This window comes from Periplaneta americana, chromosome 4 (genome assembly GCF_040183065.1).
Source record: "Periplaneta americana isolate PAMFEO1 chromosome 4, P.americana_PAMFEO1_priV1, whole genome shotgun sequence".
Classification (NCBI taxonomy): Eukaryota; Metazoa; Arthropoda; class Insecta; order Blattodea; family Blattidae; genus Periplaneta; species Periplaneta americana.
In genome coordinates this window covers 204,848,140-204,865,463 of record NC_091120.1, presented here as the reverse complement: position 1 = coordinate 204,865,463, position 17,324 = coordinate 204,848,140, and the positions used below count along the sequence as shown (strand labels likewise).

Genomic DNA, 17,324 nt, shown 5'->3' with positions numbered 1-17,324 from the left:
ACTAAACTATTGGACGGATTTTGTTCATATTCAGTATCTACGAGTCAATTTATCAGGGAATGATGTACATGAAATATAATAATTTTAGTACTAGTCTGTCTGTGTACAGCGATTTCTACTAAACTATTGGACGGATTTTGTTCATATTCAGTATCTACGAGTCAATTTATCAGGGAATGATGTATATGAAATATAATAATTTTAGTAACAGTCTGTCTGTGTACAGCGATTTCTACTAAACTATTGGACGGATTTTGTTCATATTCAATATCTACGAGTCAATTTATCAGGGAATGATGTACATGAAATATAATAATTTTAGTACTAGTCTGTCTGTGTACAGCGATTTCTACTAAACTATTGGACGGATTCTGTTCATATTCAGTATCTACGAGTCAGTTTATCAGGAAATGATAATCTTGAAATGTAATAATAATTTTAGTACTTCTTCGGGAACTGTATCAAAGAGGCCGTGATGAATACACGTTATAACAAAAATTGTGCTGAAAATCTTATTGCAATTCTATTCAGTTCGACGTGATTTCATCACCAAATTAATAAAAACAGGAGGTATTCTCTAGATCATTTCCCACTACTGCAGTTATGCTTTTTTTTTTTTTTTTTTTTGCACAATTGTATATAATGAATGTCGCCAACAACTCGTCAAAATTAATGCTAATATGTCATAATAATACTCTAAATACCAAATTCGGTAGGAAACGTTGGTTAATATAACGGGGGTTAGGTTTGGTTTGTTAAGGTTTTTAGAGCTTGTTCTCATTCGTATGATAGATGAAGTATAGGAATTTTTTTCCACCGCCTACATTAATTTGAAACTGACGTGCTATAGTTGCTTCTGTTGGTAACGCAAGAAAAGGCAACACGGCGGATGTCTAGGAGTACCAGGACTAGATTTTAGTTCTCTGAAATACAAGTACTAACTAACGAGTGATAATGCATCTATAAGGTACAGCGACATTTAGGAAAAAAAATATATATATATATATATTTACATTAACCCATTTATGCCCGTAACTTTATTTTTGTCCAAATGTTGTGAATGTCACACATAGTTTTTGTTTTTATACATTTTTAATTGTAAATGAGCGAACACAGATGAATCTTTACATTTAGGCCCTTTTTCAGGGTGGGTCGTTAACGACCCAGTGGGAAAATCTGATATACATTTTTTCTTTCTTTTTATTTATATCTAAATTACTACATGTAACGACAATAATTGTGAATATTATTACTTTGTGTTATTGAATCAACATATTATTGATGTTTTACATGTAATATTTATAATTTTACAGTGCACAAGTAAATATTCACATAAAGTTTAGTCATAAAAATACGTGTAGTAAAATATAAATGACTCAATATTATCCAAACACAATTACCCTGTTATGTATGAAACTCTCTGACGCACTTGTCATGAAGCGAAGCCGGGCATGAAGGTTTGGAACAGCCTTTAGTAGTCTTGTTTTTGGAGACAGCGCATCGGCGACGTGGCTGACCAACCACCAGCAAGTGTCCAGCATTGCGACGTGCTGGACCTGCGACCATATTTCCCACATTCAGATGCTTTCTGGGGCCCAGTGAAGATATTGGGGTCCCATATTTCTGCATCATAGCGATTACAGTTGTCCGTCTGAAGGACAAATTATCCCAGGAAATTCCTTTTGATCTTTCTGTTAACCATGCATTATTCATGGCAACATCAAACATCCTCAAAACAATTGGAACATACAATTTTTTCCCTCTTATTCCAATTCTGTATGCTGCCATGTTTTGATTCATCTGATCAACACCTCCCATAAAACTATTGTATTTCTTGATGAGGTGGATTGTGTAATGGATATCCTCTTCTTTTCTTTGGCTAAGTACCGATCTGCTGTTCCTATAGGGTGCACGCCAAACTCATTTGAAACAACTGTCAAAATATTCAGCTGGATGACTGTCTTTAGAAAGTGATAATGGATGACTCGACTGGACAGGATTAAAAACAGGTGGAAAATTAGAGAGGGTCTGACCCTTCTTCCACTGCGGAATATATTTTATATTCAGTGCAGATCTTGGATTATAGTTTTTATCCCCTCTTGTTTTAGTTGTAGTCTCTACCTCAGCTTCTACTTCCAACAATACCGTAGCCTCCAATGTAGACTCAGGGAAATCCTTTTCATCATATCTTGTTTCATTAGAAAACCTTACCTCAGCTTCTGCTTCCAACAATGTCCTCGTCAAGCAGTCTGGATTATAACACTCCTCATCTCCAGAATCCCCATTGCTTTCTCCATGCACAGGTGGTGCAATATAAACATCAATTTCTCCAGATATGCTCCTCGTGTCTGTTGCTTCAAGTTCAGATATTATTTCATGAGTTTTCAGTCCCTTCCTAGTATATCAAAACAAAAATAAACTACAACCAACGAAAAAGAATCATATAAACAGAAATATTACTAAGCGACAAAATGGTACCTCTCATTTTCCCACTGGGTCGTTAACGACCCACTCTAAAAAACTATTGTCATTGTTGCTATACTACTATAACTGTTACAATGCTATCAGAATATACTGTATTACTTACATTTTGATGTTTTAGATTCGTATTCAGAAGCTCGACAATGAGCCACACTCCATGCCAACAAATAGAAATTATTAGCTATGTGCTGCAGAATTATAGTCAATTACGCAAGCTGAGAGATAGTTTCAAATAAAATGTGAATGGTGCAGCACTAATCAAACACAGATGTTTATAACTCAAGACAACACTCTCAGTTACCAACCTATATTATAGAAGTCACAATATAACACTACCAGCATATTTTATACAAATTATAATCACTGGGTCGTTAACGACCCAGTGGGCATAAATGGGTTAACATTGTTACTTTGTATAGAACGGGTTGATCAAGTTTTGAGAGAGAGGTACACGGCATTACTTAATCGAAATAGAATTCTCTTGCAACAGGACAATGAGCGACTCCATAGAAGAAATCCAGGACAGTTATGATCCATGAGCCAATTGCTGTATGAAAAAAATTACCAACATTTACATCCATTGAAATAAATATCACCGAATTCTGAATATCAAAAACCAGGAACTGATACCATCGCAAGTTACCAAACTTTGCTGAAAGGTAGCTCAAGATCACAGAATCTAATGGCCGTTAATTTGAAGATTAGATTAATTTCTTTTCGCAACACACTGAACTAAAATGTTGTACCAAAACAGACATTAGTTATGAGAGAGCATCTATATTTCCAAGAAGTTAACATTTTGTTGCATATTTTTAAACTGAGTTACGGAACAAGTTCCAAAACAAACTACACTGAATTAAAATGACTCAATTACGCTTTATTTTGTGTATCTGTGTTGTGGGTCTTCAATCATATGCAGTCTATTGTACTTAGGGCTTTTAGTACTCCTACAGCCCAGTGTTTGTTTCGATAACTGTAGGTACATCATAAGAATCTTTACACCTTATGATTTTTAGTTTGAACAGTCAGCTGCTTGCACATGTTCTGCAGCTGTCGTATTGCAAACGCATAGCATAAAGTGAACTTCTCCTTTATTCAGAACAGCTGCAGCAGCATGGAGGAGCTCTCTTTTCCAGACCGTCTCAGCAATCTGGCAATAGATGCTTTTGGATGCAGCATATCACGTGCAATGAAGTTGCTGGACAGCAAGGCAGAGGCTGACCTGCAGCAAGTGTGCACATACCTGCAGGAGTCAGTGCAGCAGGTGGCTCCAACACTCGCCAACAGCCTGACAGGAAAGTTGCTTTATCACGTCAGCAGAGTTCATGTGAAGGACAAAATAGCAACAGCCATAGTTGGCAGCATCATGCATCCGGCAGTGACTCGCCTCGAAGACATGCCGGATGTTCCACACTACAACATCCTGCTCTGCTTCTACTACCTGCCGCACAATGTGCTGAGGGTGCTGCACCAACTGCCCAAGCTACGAGTGCTGATCTACACTAACTCGAGCCACAACATTGTGCCAGACTTCCCTGCTTCCCTGGAGGAGCTGCATTTCATTCGCTGTGGTGATTCTGTGATTCAGAGGCTGGTGCTGTCCAGCCCGAGACTTCGTGTGCTCGATGTGCGGCATTCCAATGTGACAGACGCAGCTGTGCCGGCCATTCTGCAGCTGCAAGAGCTACAAGAGCTGAACGTGTCACGCACTCGTATTACATCAGATGGCCTAACAAGACTTCTTGAAGGTCTACCTCCGTCCTTGCATGGTTTCGCGTGTTCAACTCACAGTTCGTCTCACCTCCTCATCTTGGCACAGCGCTTCTCACAACTTCAGTCATTGTCACTGTCTGGTCAGAGTCACTGCAGCCTGCTGCCACTTCAGGAATTGAGGCACCTTCGCAGACTGTCACTGGAACACTGCAGTTTCGATGAACTTCATCAGCTGCTACAAGCCGCATGCTTCCCACTGGACCGCCTCGACCTTGCCTACGTGAAAGACGTGGACCTGGCAGTCATTGCAGAGCTCTGCCCCAAGCTTCACTGCCTGCACTTCTTTTCCTTGGATCTACGTGACATACAGCGTCCTGTGCCTCCGTTACCATCTGTACGCTGCCTCGTGTTGACGGTGAGGGATGAGGCTTTGGCTGAGCGCATTGTATCTCGCTGCATCAACCTCAAGAAACTGTACATGCCCTGCTCCTCGACCCCCAAATTGTTGAATCGTCTGGTGGTCCTGCCCCTCCTGCAAGAGTTGCTGGTCAACATTGGAATGGAAGCAGCTGCGATCTTCCAGTTTGCTGAGCGACATGCAGTTGTCTCAGCCTTAGACTACGTTAAGCGCCAGAAAGTGATGCTTCAAATGAGTTATCCAATCACAGAGCCTTACAATCAGATAGTCAACAGGGCACGACTAGATGTGGAACTATATCCATTTTTCACAAGTGTAGAATGACACATTGCAGCTAATGGTAGAGCATGACTCTTTTGAAGCTAAAGAACTCATTTGCTGAGAGCAACCAGCAGATAGGGTGGAGGAGAGGGAGAATGCCTGCCTCCTGCAACCCAACAGAAGAGTTCCTGATCCTCGCATTCAAGGTTCAATGCTAGGGTGGCATTCTCTCTTAAAAATAGCTCGTTTTGAAATCCTCAAATAAGTATGACTAGTTCAGCTGTTACAGAGGTGTAATAATTAGGTACAGCCAGGCAACATACATTTCATAGTGTGCAGAATCCAACGATCAGACTGGAGTGGGGGCAATGACGTCATGCGCAACTCGACAATGGAAGCGCTATGTTTTGAAATTAGCCAGGCTATATCCTATTTTAGTGCGAATAAAAATATCAAATTTTGGAATAAAAATTTGCTTAAACTCAGTGTTATCTCACATTTAAAAATTACAACTTTTTGATTGACTGGTGCAAAATACCTTACTGTACTGTATATTACTGCAAAGACTAGAAGACTGTATAATCCAGGAAATGTTAAGTTCTTTATACATTTTAACTTCACTTACAGTTTTCTATGGGCACTTATATGGCGTTTAGAGAAAATTGTGTAACAGTCTGCCGTCCTGTGTGTGAGTAATATAAATTAATAGACACCACAAAACATTCAGACTATTTCTACTTTATATTTAATATAAAGTCGATGACAATCCATTTTGAATATTAGATTCACAATTCTGCATTGAAATAGGGTCTGAGTGTTAAATCCAAAATTATGTACATTAATATTGATGTGCAATAGTTAAGGTTGTAAAGCTGCATCTTCAGACGGTTCAATTTTCCATGCGGTACACATGCAATCTGGAAAGAATATTGAGAGAACCAAGTTTAAAACGCACGTTCAGTGAAGATGCATGAAGATTTTGTTTCTACATGGCGCGCCGTTTTGTATGTCATCTTCACTACGTGTATATATATAATGATTAATATTAAATACCATTCGTACATGAATTGCTTGAATGCGTAAAGTTGAACCGTGTAAATGCATCTTAAAGACAGGCGCCCTGTTACCGGAACGGATTCGTATGGCGCATTCGGATTTTTATTCTTTGCATTATTTTAAATGGAGCATCGCCCACTTGGCTGTATCGCCTCTGTCCGCATGACCGGATTCCGGCCAGAATTCTGGCCAGAGAATTCTAAATGGATTTCCGTACGGGCCAAGATCGAAATAAGGAATGTCATGGGAAATATATCGATTGCAAGGCCAAGAATCGCGATAATATTGAAAGTATTGTACTGTAACTTTTATACAACAACAATGTGACTATTATTTCTAACTTTAGCCACACACCCGTCAACAATGGGTATTCCACTCAACACAGTAACACAGTAGTCGTTATTGCACTCCACCGAACGACAATGACAATTCACGTATATTATTGAGAAGAACAACAATGCACTCCTGATTTCAACTTAATGTTCACCAAACACTGTACAGAACAAAACTGTCAGTTCACAGTTCGTTCGCCTTGGCTAGTTCTTCTAGCTCACTCACTCAAGTTCACTATACGTCGAACATAAGACTTTCAGATACAGTTCACTGCACTTCGAACCCAAGACTTCCAGATACAGTTCACTGCACTTCGAACCCAAGACTTCCAGACGCGGTTCCCTGCACTTCGAACCCAAGACGTTCGGGTAAGTTGCACTCGCCTGGATACTGCCACAGTCACGGACTCACTCAAGTTCACTGCGCCTCGAACTCAGTTCATCTGGATACGTCTCCGCTGTCCAAGACAAGACTAACTAGCTCTCTCGCAGCTGACTGACTCACTCACTCCTCGTCGCAACTCACGGTGTTATTTATTTACTACTATCGTCTAGAATGTTCTGCGTCCCTAAGCCTCTGGGTCTCCACAACAATCTACTTCCAGGCGCTTCCTTACTTCCGCTCTCTCTGCCCCGCGCCGCGCCGCAGCGTCTGCCGAAGCGCGAGTTTCACTTCCCCGCGCCCTCCATCCGGCCAGACGCGCGCGAAACTCCCCGACGCGATAGAATACTCCAGACGGATACCACAGTATAATGAAATGGATGACGCGAACCTTATTTTATTAAGTCGAACAGTATGAAGAGCTTTATAATTCATAAAATTATAATTATAGCAATGTAATGTGCAGAAAGAACATATGGGATGAGATTGGAAAAACACTAAATCAACCAGGTATGCCCTTCACAGTTTATTTAAGTTACAAACTATTCCATTTCCAGGTTCAGTTCAGAACACAATGAAATAATGCGCTCTAGCGGTAAATTACAACACTATTTATGACTAAACACGGCCGTGGAATAATTCGGAAATGCGAACAAGTGAGCGATGTTATAATAAAAGTTCGAACGCAACGAACGAATTTTTTCCGGTTAGTGAGCGCCTACCTTAACAATTATGAACATTTTTTTTTTTTTGGAAACTGTATCAAAGAGGCGGTGTATACACGTGTTTACAAAAATCTCACTTAAGAATTTATTGTAATTATATTCAGTTCGACGTCATTTAATCAACAAAATAATAAAAACAGGTACCAGGACTACATTTTAATTATCCGAAATACGAGTACTATCTAACGAGTGACAACGCATCTATAGGCCAAAGACGTTATATAACTATAGGCTACAACGGTAAGTAGATAAAAAAAACACTTTAGGGATATTGTTATTGTATATCATTGTCCCGGTAGAATTATAGTTTCGGGAACGATTCATCGACTTGTAATATCATTTAAAAGAGTGACATTACAAAAATTGCCACATTATAAAACAAAAACAAATTCGTAAATTATCGCCAATAGCTCGAGTGTACTTTAATCTTATTTAGGCCTACATCGCTCATCTGGTTCTCGTATTGATTTGTTGATAGTCTTCAGGGGTTGCTAGGCTTTCTAAAATAACTGTAATTTACAATTCGGTGAATCTTTCTTATGTCCCAGCCACTATAGAAATTGATAAAATACCTTGAAAATGCCTGGGATTTATAGTATTGATTAGTAGAAATTGATGTGATCACTGGGAGAGCTGTAAGCTCACCTCACTGTGAACTCTTAAAACTAAGAAATTTCAGTATAGTATCCCCCTATATGTAGAAACCGGAGAGTATGCACGAGGAATGCAGTTGGAAATATTTAGATTTATTGTTTTGTTTATTTGCAACATTGTTGTTTTCATTTGTTACTTGTAATTTATTAAGTTCATGTTGCTGTAATACCTATAGGCCTAACTGTGATGTGTATGCAGGAGTGTATTGAACACTTAAATGCGTATTTATACTGTAATAATTATTAAATGAAGTTTTTATACATTAGTATGTTGACTGACAATAATGTTCTAAAATGTAAGAATATCTTTTAGAAGTTTTTAGCCTTCATATTAAAAATATCTGAGTTTTACTTTAAATATTCCTATTCGAAGCGTGTTGAAAAGGAATAACAATGCTGGCCGATTAGGTGATTGTACTACTCTCTTATATCCACGTACTCTGTTATTAACGAGTGCTAGATGCAAGTACAATTGTTCCATGCAATTCAGATGAGAGTTATAACATGACTTCTTCTACTGTCGCTAGATGGGAGCATAATGAAACTGATTAAAATTGTTGCCTTCAAAACTCATAAGTGTGATCAATCTGTTATATGGGACATGAGGTTTAAGTAATGGAGAATGATACATTAATTTACAACGTCCTGGAAAACCTAAGGCTGGAAAATTGAGAATAACAAAGTTTTGGAAGAAAATTCACAAAAAAAAAAAAAGTATTCGTCTAATTCTCAGAAGATCTTCGTACTTCAAAACATACAATACATCGCCACATTAAGACTTTTGAAAATTATACAGAAGTTTTAGATCTGTAACTCATGCCGTGACAACTGAGTAGGCTCAACACAGGGCAGGTATCTTATAGCTAATGACAGTTGAATGATAGATTTATCAGGAGAATATATTGTCACACATGTGATGAAAAACGGATATATTACCGGAATCCTGACACCTCAAAACGGGCTTGATCTCTGTCAGGCTCGCAAAATTGTTGATAAACAATATCGATTCGGCCTCACTGCAATACATTGTGTCAGATGGAGTTCTGAACGTGTGATACACTGGAAGTTTCTTCCAAATGAACGTCCATTTGATGCGATTCTTTATTCTCAACAATTAGGATGGGTTGTTCAAATTTTGAGAGAGAGGTACCCGGCATTAATTAATCGGAATAGAATTCTCTTGCAGCAGGACAATGAGCGACCCCATACTGCTAGATGAACCACAGAAAAAATCCAGGGCATTTATGATCAATGGCCCACTTGTTACATGGAAGAAATTTACAAAACTTACAGTCCATTGAAAAAAATATCACCGAATTCTTCACATCAAAAATCAGGAACTGGTACCGTTGCAGGTTAAAAAAAAAACTTAGCTGAAAAGTAGCTCAAGACTCAAGAATCTAATGGCCTTCACTTTGAAGATTAGATTAATTTCTTGTTACAAAACACTCCAACTAAAATTTTGCACCAAACCCACATCATTATGCATTTGTATTTGCAAGGAATTAAACATTTTGTTTCAATTTTTTAAAGTGAGTTTCGAAACAAGTTCCAAAACAAATTAAATAGAGTTAATTTGAATAACTGAATTGCGTTTTATCTTATGTATCTGGGTTGTGGATCTCCAATCGTCTGCAGTCTATTGTATTTGGGCCATTATTACTCCTACAGCCCAATCTTTCTTTCAGTAACTGCACATCAATCATATCGAGTTTTTATATGTTACGCATTTAGTTTGAACAGTCAGTTGTTTGCACATGTTCTACAGCTGTCGTATTGCAAACGCATAGCATAAAGTGAACTTCTCCTTTATTCAGAACAGCTGCAGCAGCATGGAGGAGCTCTGTTTTCCAGATCGTCTCAGCAATCTGGCAATAGATGCTTTTGGATGCAGCATATCACGTGCAATGCAGTTGCTGGACACCAAGCGAAAGGCTGACCTGCAGCAAGTGTGCACATATGTGCAGGAGTCAGTGCAGCAGGTGGCTCCAACACTCGCCAACATCCTGACAGCAAAGCTGCTGCATCACGTCAGCAGAGAACATGTGAAGGAAAACGTAGCAACAGCCATAGTCGGCAGCATCATGCTTCCGGCAGTGACTCGCCTCGAAGACATGCCGGATGTTCCACACTACAACATCCTGCTCTGCTTCTACTACCTGCCGCACAATGTGCTGAGGGTGCTGCACCAACTGCCCAAATTACGAGTGCTGATCTACACTAACTCGAGCCACAACATTGTGCCAGACTTCCCTGCTTCCCTGGAGGAGCTGCATTTCATTTGCTGCGGTGATTCTGTGATACAGAGGCTGGTGATGTCCAGCCCGAGACTTCGTGTGCTCGATGTGCGGCATTCCGATGTGACAGACGCAGCTGTGCCGGCCATTCTGCAGCTGCAAGAGCTACAAGAGCTGAACGTGTCTCACACTTGTATAACATCAGACGGCCTAACAAGACTTCTTGAAGGTCTACCTCCATCCTTGCTTGGCTTCGCGTGTTCAGTTCACAGTTCCTCTCACCTCCTCATCTTGGCACAGCGCTTCTCACAACTTCAGTCATTGTCACTGTCTGGTCAGAGTCACTGCAGCCTGCTGCCACTTCAGGAATTGAGGCACCTTCGCAGACTGTCACTGGAACACTGCAGTTTTGATGAACTTCATCAGCTGCTAAGAGCCGCATGCTTCCCACTGGACCACCTCGACCTTGCCTTCGTGAAAGACGTGGACCTGGCAATCATTGCAGAGCTCTGCCCCAAGCTTCACTGCCTGCACTTCTGTTCCTTGGATCCACGCGACACAGAGCGTCCTGTGCCTCCGTTACCATCTGTACGCTGCCTCATGTTGACGGTGAGGGACGAGGACTGGGCTGAGCGCATTGTATCTCGCTGCATCAACCTCAAGAAACTCTACATGCCCTGCTGTTCGACTCCCAAATTGTTGAATTGTCTGGTGGCTCTGCCCTGCCTGCAGTGGCTGATGGTCAACGTTGGAAGGGAGGCAGCTGCGATTATCCAGTTTGGTGAGCGATATGCAGTTGTCTCAGCCATGAACCGCGATAAGCGGCAGAAAGTGCTGCTCCAAATGAGTTATCCAATCACAGATCCTTACAATCAGATAGTCAACAGGGCACGACTAAATGTGACACAGTATCCATTTATGACAAGTGTAGAATGACACATTGCAGCTAATGGCAGCAGCATGACTCTTTTCAAGCTAAAGAACTCATTTGCTCAGAACAACCAGCAGATAGTCTAGAGAAGAGGAAGACTGGCTGCTGCCTGTAACCAACAGAAGAGTTTCTGATCCTCATGTGCAGGGTTCAATGCTAGAGTGACATTTTCTCGTAAAAATAGCTTGTTTTGAAATATTCAGATAAATGTGACTAGTTTAGCTTTTAGAGAAGTGTAATAATTAGGTACAGCCAGGCAACATACATTTCATAGTGCGCAGAATCCAAATGCTCCTAACGATCAGATGGGAGTGGGGATTACGGCCCAGTTTCTTCAACCTTTGTTAAAATGCACCTAACATAGCGTTAATTAACTGTAAGTTAAAAGTATAAATTGCTGTTAAAAATATTGCGTTTCTTCAACTTTACATTTCACATTTTAACATTCTGTTTGTTAACTCTCTGTTAGGACAGAGATTCTATAATTTAACCATAACCTATAACCAGTATAAGCTACTTCTCTTTTCTGAACTCTGACAGTTGCGATTCTCGCTTGTTTCCGTTGTTTGATTCAGAGAGGATAGAAGTCTTTCTGCACTCTCAAGTTTGACTTATGTTTCTTTCCATTGTCTGTATCATAGTAGCATGGAGCAGCGTATTGGTATTGCTGTTGTGAAATGGAAAACACTGGAACAAAAACAAATCGTGGGACTAATTTGTCTTCCGTCGAGGGAAGCCTTCTGCAGGAAATAATTTCGCAGTATAAACCAATTATTGAAAATAAACAAACAAACGAAAGCGAAAAGTCAGGCTTGGCAGAAAATAGTCTATACTTCTGCATGAACTTCTGTTCTGTCAAATCACACAAATCATCCGCTCTGTTTATGTATTCATGGATATCATTTTATAAATAATCAAGATATAAAACTTCAGCATCTGACGCATCAGCCATATTGAATACTTCTATGCTAACAGAGAGTTAAATGATTTAGCTGCATGAAATTGAGCAGTTAAATTAACATGGGTTTTAACAGTCTGTTAGTACTAACAGTAGATGAAGAAATGCTTCAACTGTTAAGTTTACAGTTAAAATGGAATAACATACTTTTATAATTTAAAAAAAGTTTAAAGAAACCGGGCCTAAATAGTCATGTAGAACAACGACGTCATGTGCGATTCGACAATGGAACCGCTATGTTTTGAAAGTAGACTGGCTGTGTCTAATTTTACTGCAAATAAAAATATACAATTTCGCTACAAAAATGTTTTGAAAGTAGCCTGGCTATATTGTATTTTACTGTGAATAAAAATATCAAATTTTGGTATAAAAATTTGCTTAAATTCCGAGTTATTTTACATTTAAAAATTACAACTTTTTGATTGCCTCGTGCAAAATACATTACTGTATGTTACTACAAAGAGTAAAAAGTCTGTATCATCAAGGAAATGTTAAATTCTTTATACATTTTAAGATTGGCAACAGGCCATGACTGTTTGGCCAAGCATCTGCATAGAATTGGAATATATCAGTCTCCTAACTGTCCATTGTGCAACTCAAATCAAGAAATGGATTCAGAACATTTCAAAATCTGTGCGTCAGTAGCTAACCATGACAATATCTTTGAAAAATATTGGAGTGCAAGAGGACAAATGACTTTATTGTCAAATGCCTCGCATTAGAAAACAACAGCAACATTTTAACATCACTTACAGTTTTCTATCGGCACTTATATGGTGTTTAGAGAAAATTGTGTAACAGTCTGCCTTCCTGTGGTTGAGTAATATAAATTAATAGACACCACGAAACATTCAGAATATTTCTACTTTATATTTAAATATAAAGTCGATGACAATCCATTTTCAAAATTAGATTCAAAATTCTGCATTGAAATAGGGTCTGAGTGTTAAATCCAAAATTATGTATATTAATATTGTTCTCTGGACACTTTACATTAAATTTCGTAAACAAAATTAAAGCCACTTGAAAAACAGTATTTTCGAATTATTTTGTGCTCAAAATAAACATTTCCAGTATAACAAAATTTCGTTTTATTTCGCCAGTTTAAACTTACGATATTTTGACACATAAAATATTCGCTTTTATTAACAGAAAATTATTTCGCTACTCTGTGGTTTGTGGAAACTAGACATTTCTATTAAGCATCCAGTTCAATTACCATACTCTAACTACAGTAGCCAATCACAGAGGCTGCCTGGACAAGGCTGTACTACTCCACGCTTCTCTAACAATGTTCCTATGAAGTTGTGTGGGTGTGCAGTAAATGAACTCCTGTTATGTGCGTGTATGAGTATGAGAGAGCATCTGTATTTCCAAGAAGTTAACATTTTGTTGCGTAATTTTAAATTGAGTTTCAGAGCAAGTTCCAAAACAAACTACATTGAATTTAAATGACTCAATTACGCTTTATCTTGTCTATCTGTGTTGTGCGTCTCCAGTCTTGTGCAGTCTGTACTTAGGGCTTTTAATACTCCTAGAGCCCAGTCTTTGTTTCGATAACTGTAGGTACATCATAAGAATCTTTACACGTTATGATTTAGTTTTAACAGTCAGTTGTTTGCACATGTTCTACAGCTGTCATATTCCAAATGCATAGCATAAAGTGAACTTCTTCTCCTTTATTCAGAACAGCTGCAGCAGCATGGAGGAGCTCTCTTATCCAGACCGTCTCAGCAATCTGGCAATAGATGCTTTTGGATGCAGCATATCACGTGCAATGAAGTTGCTGGACAGCAAGGCAGAGGCTGACCTGCAGCAAGTGTGCACATACCTGCAGGAGTCAGTGCAGCAGGTGGCTCCAACACTCGCCAACAGCCTGATAGGAAAGTTGCTGCATCACGTCAGCAGAGTTTATGTGAAGGACAAAATAGCAACAGCCATAGTCGGCAGCATCATGCATCCGGCAGTGACTCGCCTCGAAGACATACCGGATGTTCTGCACTACAACATCCTGATCCGCTTCTACTACCTGCCGCAGAATGTGCTGAGGGTGCTGCACCAACTGCCCAAGCTACAAGTGGTGCGCTACAGTGCTTCGAGTAACAACATTGTGCCACACTTCCCTGCTTCCCTGGAGGAGCTCCATTATGGTGGCTGCGACGATTCTGTGATTCAGAGGCTGGTGCTGTCCAGCCCGCGCCTTCGCTTACTCAATGTACGGCTTTCCAATGTGACAGACGCAGCTGTGCCGGCCATTCTGCAGCTGCAAGAGCTACAAGAGGTGAACGTGGCTCGCACTCGTATTACATCAGACGGCCTAACAAAACTGATTGAAGGTCTACCGCCATCCTTGCATGGCTTCGCGTGTTCAACTCACAGTTCCTCTCACCTCCTCATCCTGGCACAGCGCTTCCAGGACCTCCAGTCATTGTCATTGTCACTGTCTCGTCAGGATCCCTGCAGCCTGCTGCCACTTCAGGAATTGAAGCACCTACGCAGACTGTCACTGGAACACTGCAGTTTCGATGAACTTCATCAGCTGCTACGAGCCGCATGCTTCCCACTGGACCGCCTCGACCTTGCCTTCGTGAAAGACGTGGACCTGGCAGTCATTGCAGAGCTCTGCCCCAAGCTTCACTGCCTCCACTTCTCTTCCTTGGATCTACGTGACATACAGCGTCCTGTGCCTCCGTTACCATCTGTACGCTGCCTCGTGTTGACGGTGAGGCGTGAGGCTTTGGCTGAGCGCATTGTATCTCGCTGCATCAACCTCAAGAAACTCTACGTGCCCTGCTGTTCGACCCCCAAATTGTTGAATCGTCTGGTGGCCCTGCCCCTCCTGCAAGAGTTGCTGGTCAACATTGGAATGGAAGCAGCTGCGATCTTCCAGTTTGGTGAGCGACATGCAGTTGTCTCAGCCTTAGACTACAATAAGCGCCAGAAAGTGATGCTTCAAATGAGTTATCCAATCACAGAGCCTTACAATCAGATAGTCAACAAGGCACGTCTAGATGTGACACAATATCCATTTTTCACAAGTGTAGAATGACACATCACAGCTAATAGCAGCAGTATGACTTGCATCAAGCTGAAGAACTCATTTGCTCAAAACAGCCAGGAGATAGGGTGGAGGAAAGGAAGAGTGCCTGCCACCTGCAACCCAACAGAAGAGTGCCTGATCCTCATGCTTAGGGTTCAATGCTAGGCTAGCATTTTCGCGTGAAAATAGCCTCAACTAAGTATGGCCAGTTCAGCCTGGAAAGAAATAAAAAATAGGTTGCAGCCGCCAAATTACTCTTCAAGGAACGACCACTCATATAAATTGAGGGAAAGAAGGCAGAGGACGGACACTGGAAAGTTTTCTTTTCTCAATCGTACTATCAGGGACTGGAATGCTTTACCTGCAGACTTACTAAAGGCTTTACCAACAACCAAAAATGTATTTAAAAATAGGCTTAAGGACCTTACTAATAGACGGTAATTATACACAGTACTTAAAGGGTGTAAATGATATGTTGTTATTGAAGTGTTGTATCAGTGAAGAATTATGTTGTGTCAGTGAAGTGTGTTGTATCAGTGAAGAAGTATGTCGTGTCAGTGAAGTGTGCTGTGTAAGTGAAACGTGTTCCTGTCAGTTAAGCTGTATAGGTTATAGTGGCAGTGCAAAGTATTTGAACAGTGAAATGTTTTTGAAGTGTTAGTGAAATCAGGATAGAATCAGTGAAATGTGTCGTAGTTCCAGTGCAGTGAGTGAGTTGACAGCGAAATGAGTGTAATGTTGAAAGGTACTTGTGCAGATATGAACATATACTCGTGGGTTTTAGTTCGATCTTAGTTTTAAGATACAAATTAGAATATTTCAAATGTTATTTTAAGTGATCGTTTCATTTAATTTAGTATATTCCCTGTTGTTGTTGTTATTATTATTGTTATTATTATTAGTATTAATTATTAGTATTATCATTAATTGTATTTTTAATTAATAAGTTTATTATTGTCATTATTGAGTGTAATTAGTTACCACTGCCACCGGGTATATACCCATTGCAGTGTGAATAAATACATACATACATACATAGGTGTAATAACTACTCAATCTAATTTACGATGAATAAACTTCTCAAATTTCGGTATAACAATTTGCTTAAATTCTGTGTTATCTCACATTTAAAAATTATAACCTTTTGACCTTCCTCGTGCAATATGTATAAATATATATTTCTACAAAGATTACAAGTCTATATCATCGAGGAGATCTTAAGGTCCTTTGTACATTCTAACAATACATATAGTTTTATATGAGCAGTTACATGTGGTTTAGAGAACGTTGTACAAGTTGGCATCGTGTGTGTGAATAATATAAATCAGCAGGCACCACAAAACATTTGGGCTATTTCTACTTTATATCCAGTTTGAATATTAGATTCAAAATTCCATATCACGGTACAAGAAACATATCACAGCCATAAAAAAACTACACAATTCAACCAACACAGAACATATCACAAACTCCAATCACAGCTACAGCAACATAGATGACGACATGAAAATACTACACATCCAGCTAAAAAAAACCAGAAACTTGGAACTCTAGAACAATACGAAATTTATAAACATAGAAAAACACACTCCTAGCACATCCTGAACACACAGCTCAATTTCAAAACATACTTCCTTTTCGACACAGTCATGAACACACGCCACAACAGGAAACCAGACGATAGAATCAGTGAATAAGGATCATAAAGAATGGACACTGAGCGAATTTTCCTGTGTTTTGTTTCTCTGTGCGCCGGCGGTTAGTTCCACTTTCAAGCGCTAGAGGTTAGTGTAATCGAGCATACGCTAAGATAATAATTGAGAATAGAGTTGAGACACAGGATCCAAACATCGCCTACCTTATTGCATAATCCAGTAACGCTTTGCTTCAAATAAATTCAAGTTAACAGCTTTTCCCTATTTCTCAGTGACAAACTAGTTGTAATAATATTTTATATTTCAGATATCATAAATTATATTATAAAATAATATAATACATTATAAAATTAATTATCCAATTCGTTTAATATTTATATATAATATAATATAGGTATATGGTTTTACTTCTCGTAAGAGTTTTGTTTTTCCATTTTCAGCTCTATCAAATCATTACATATTTTAATTGTTGTTGGGGTCAA

General features: G+C 39.5%; 2 protein-coding genes across 7 annotated transcripts; both read left to right on the top strand.

The window, feature by feature from the left end:
• Positions 1–259: 259 nt before the first annotated feature.
• On the top strand, positions 260–7,393 carry LOC138698671 (uncharacterized). Of its 3 annotated transcripts, none has more exons than XM_069824830.1 (2): positions 260–570; positions 3,586–7,393. In XM_069824830.1, exon 2 carries the CDS (start codon positions 3,596–3,598, stop codon positions 4,934–4,936), a length of 1,341 nt encoding a protein of 446 aa, XP_069680931.1. In that variant the 5' UTR covers positions 260–570; positions 3,586–3,595; the 3' UTR covers positions 4,937–7,393. The 3 variants fall into 3 exon arrangements, with proteins under 3 accessions (XP_069680931.1, XP_069680929.1, XP_069680930.1); XM_069824828.1 differs by having other exon boundaries at positions 263–570; positions 3,581–7,393; XM_069824829.1 differs by lacking the exon at positions 260–570 and adding an exon at positions 636–967 and having other exon boundaries at positions 3,581–7,393.
• Positions 7,394–7,477: 84 nt separating this feature from the next.
• Positions 7,478–15,398, top strand: LOC138698670 (uncharacterized). Of its 4 annotated transcripts, XM_069824827.1 has the most exons (3): positions 7,478–7,608; positions 9,839–11,039; positions 13,835–14,105. In XM_069824827.1, the coding sequence occupies exons 2-3, from the start codon at positions 9,854–9,856 to the stop codon at positions 13,954–13,956; spliced, it is 1,308 nt and encodes a 435-aa protein (XP_069680928.1). In that variant the 5' UTR covers positions 7,478–7,608; positions 9,839–9,853; the 3' UTR covers positions 13,957–14,105. The 4 variants fall into 4 exon arrangements, with proteins under 4 accessions (XP_069680928.1, XP_069680927.1, XP_069680926.1 ...); XM_069824826.1 differs by having other exon boundaries at positions 9,839–13,850; XM_069824825.1 differs by lacking the exon at positions 9,839–11,039 and having other exon boundaries at positions 7,489–7,608; positions 13,835–15,398.
• The last annotated feature ends 1,926 nt before the right edge of the window (positions 15,399–17,324 follow it).

Excerpts from the sequence above, each read along its gene's own strand:
- LOC138698671 (XM_069824830.1), top strand. The coding sequence starts at position 3,596 with ATGGAGGAGCTCTCTTTTCCAGACCGTCTCAGCAATCTGGCAATAGAT.
- LOC138698670 (XM_069824825.1), top strand. The coding sequence starts at position 13,850 with ATGGAGGAGCTCTCTTATCCAGACCGTCTCAGCAATCTGGCAATAGAT.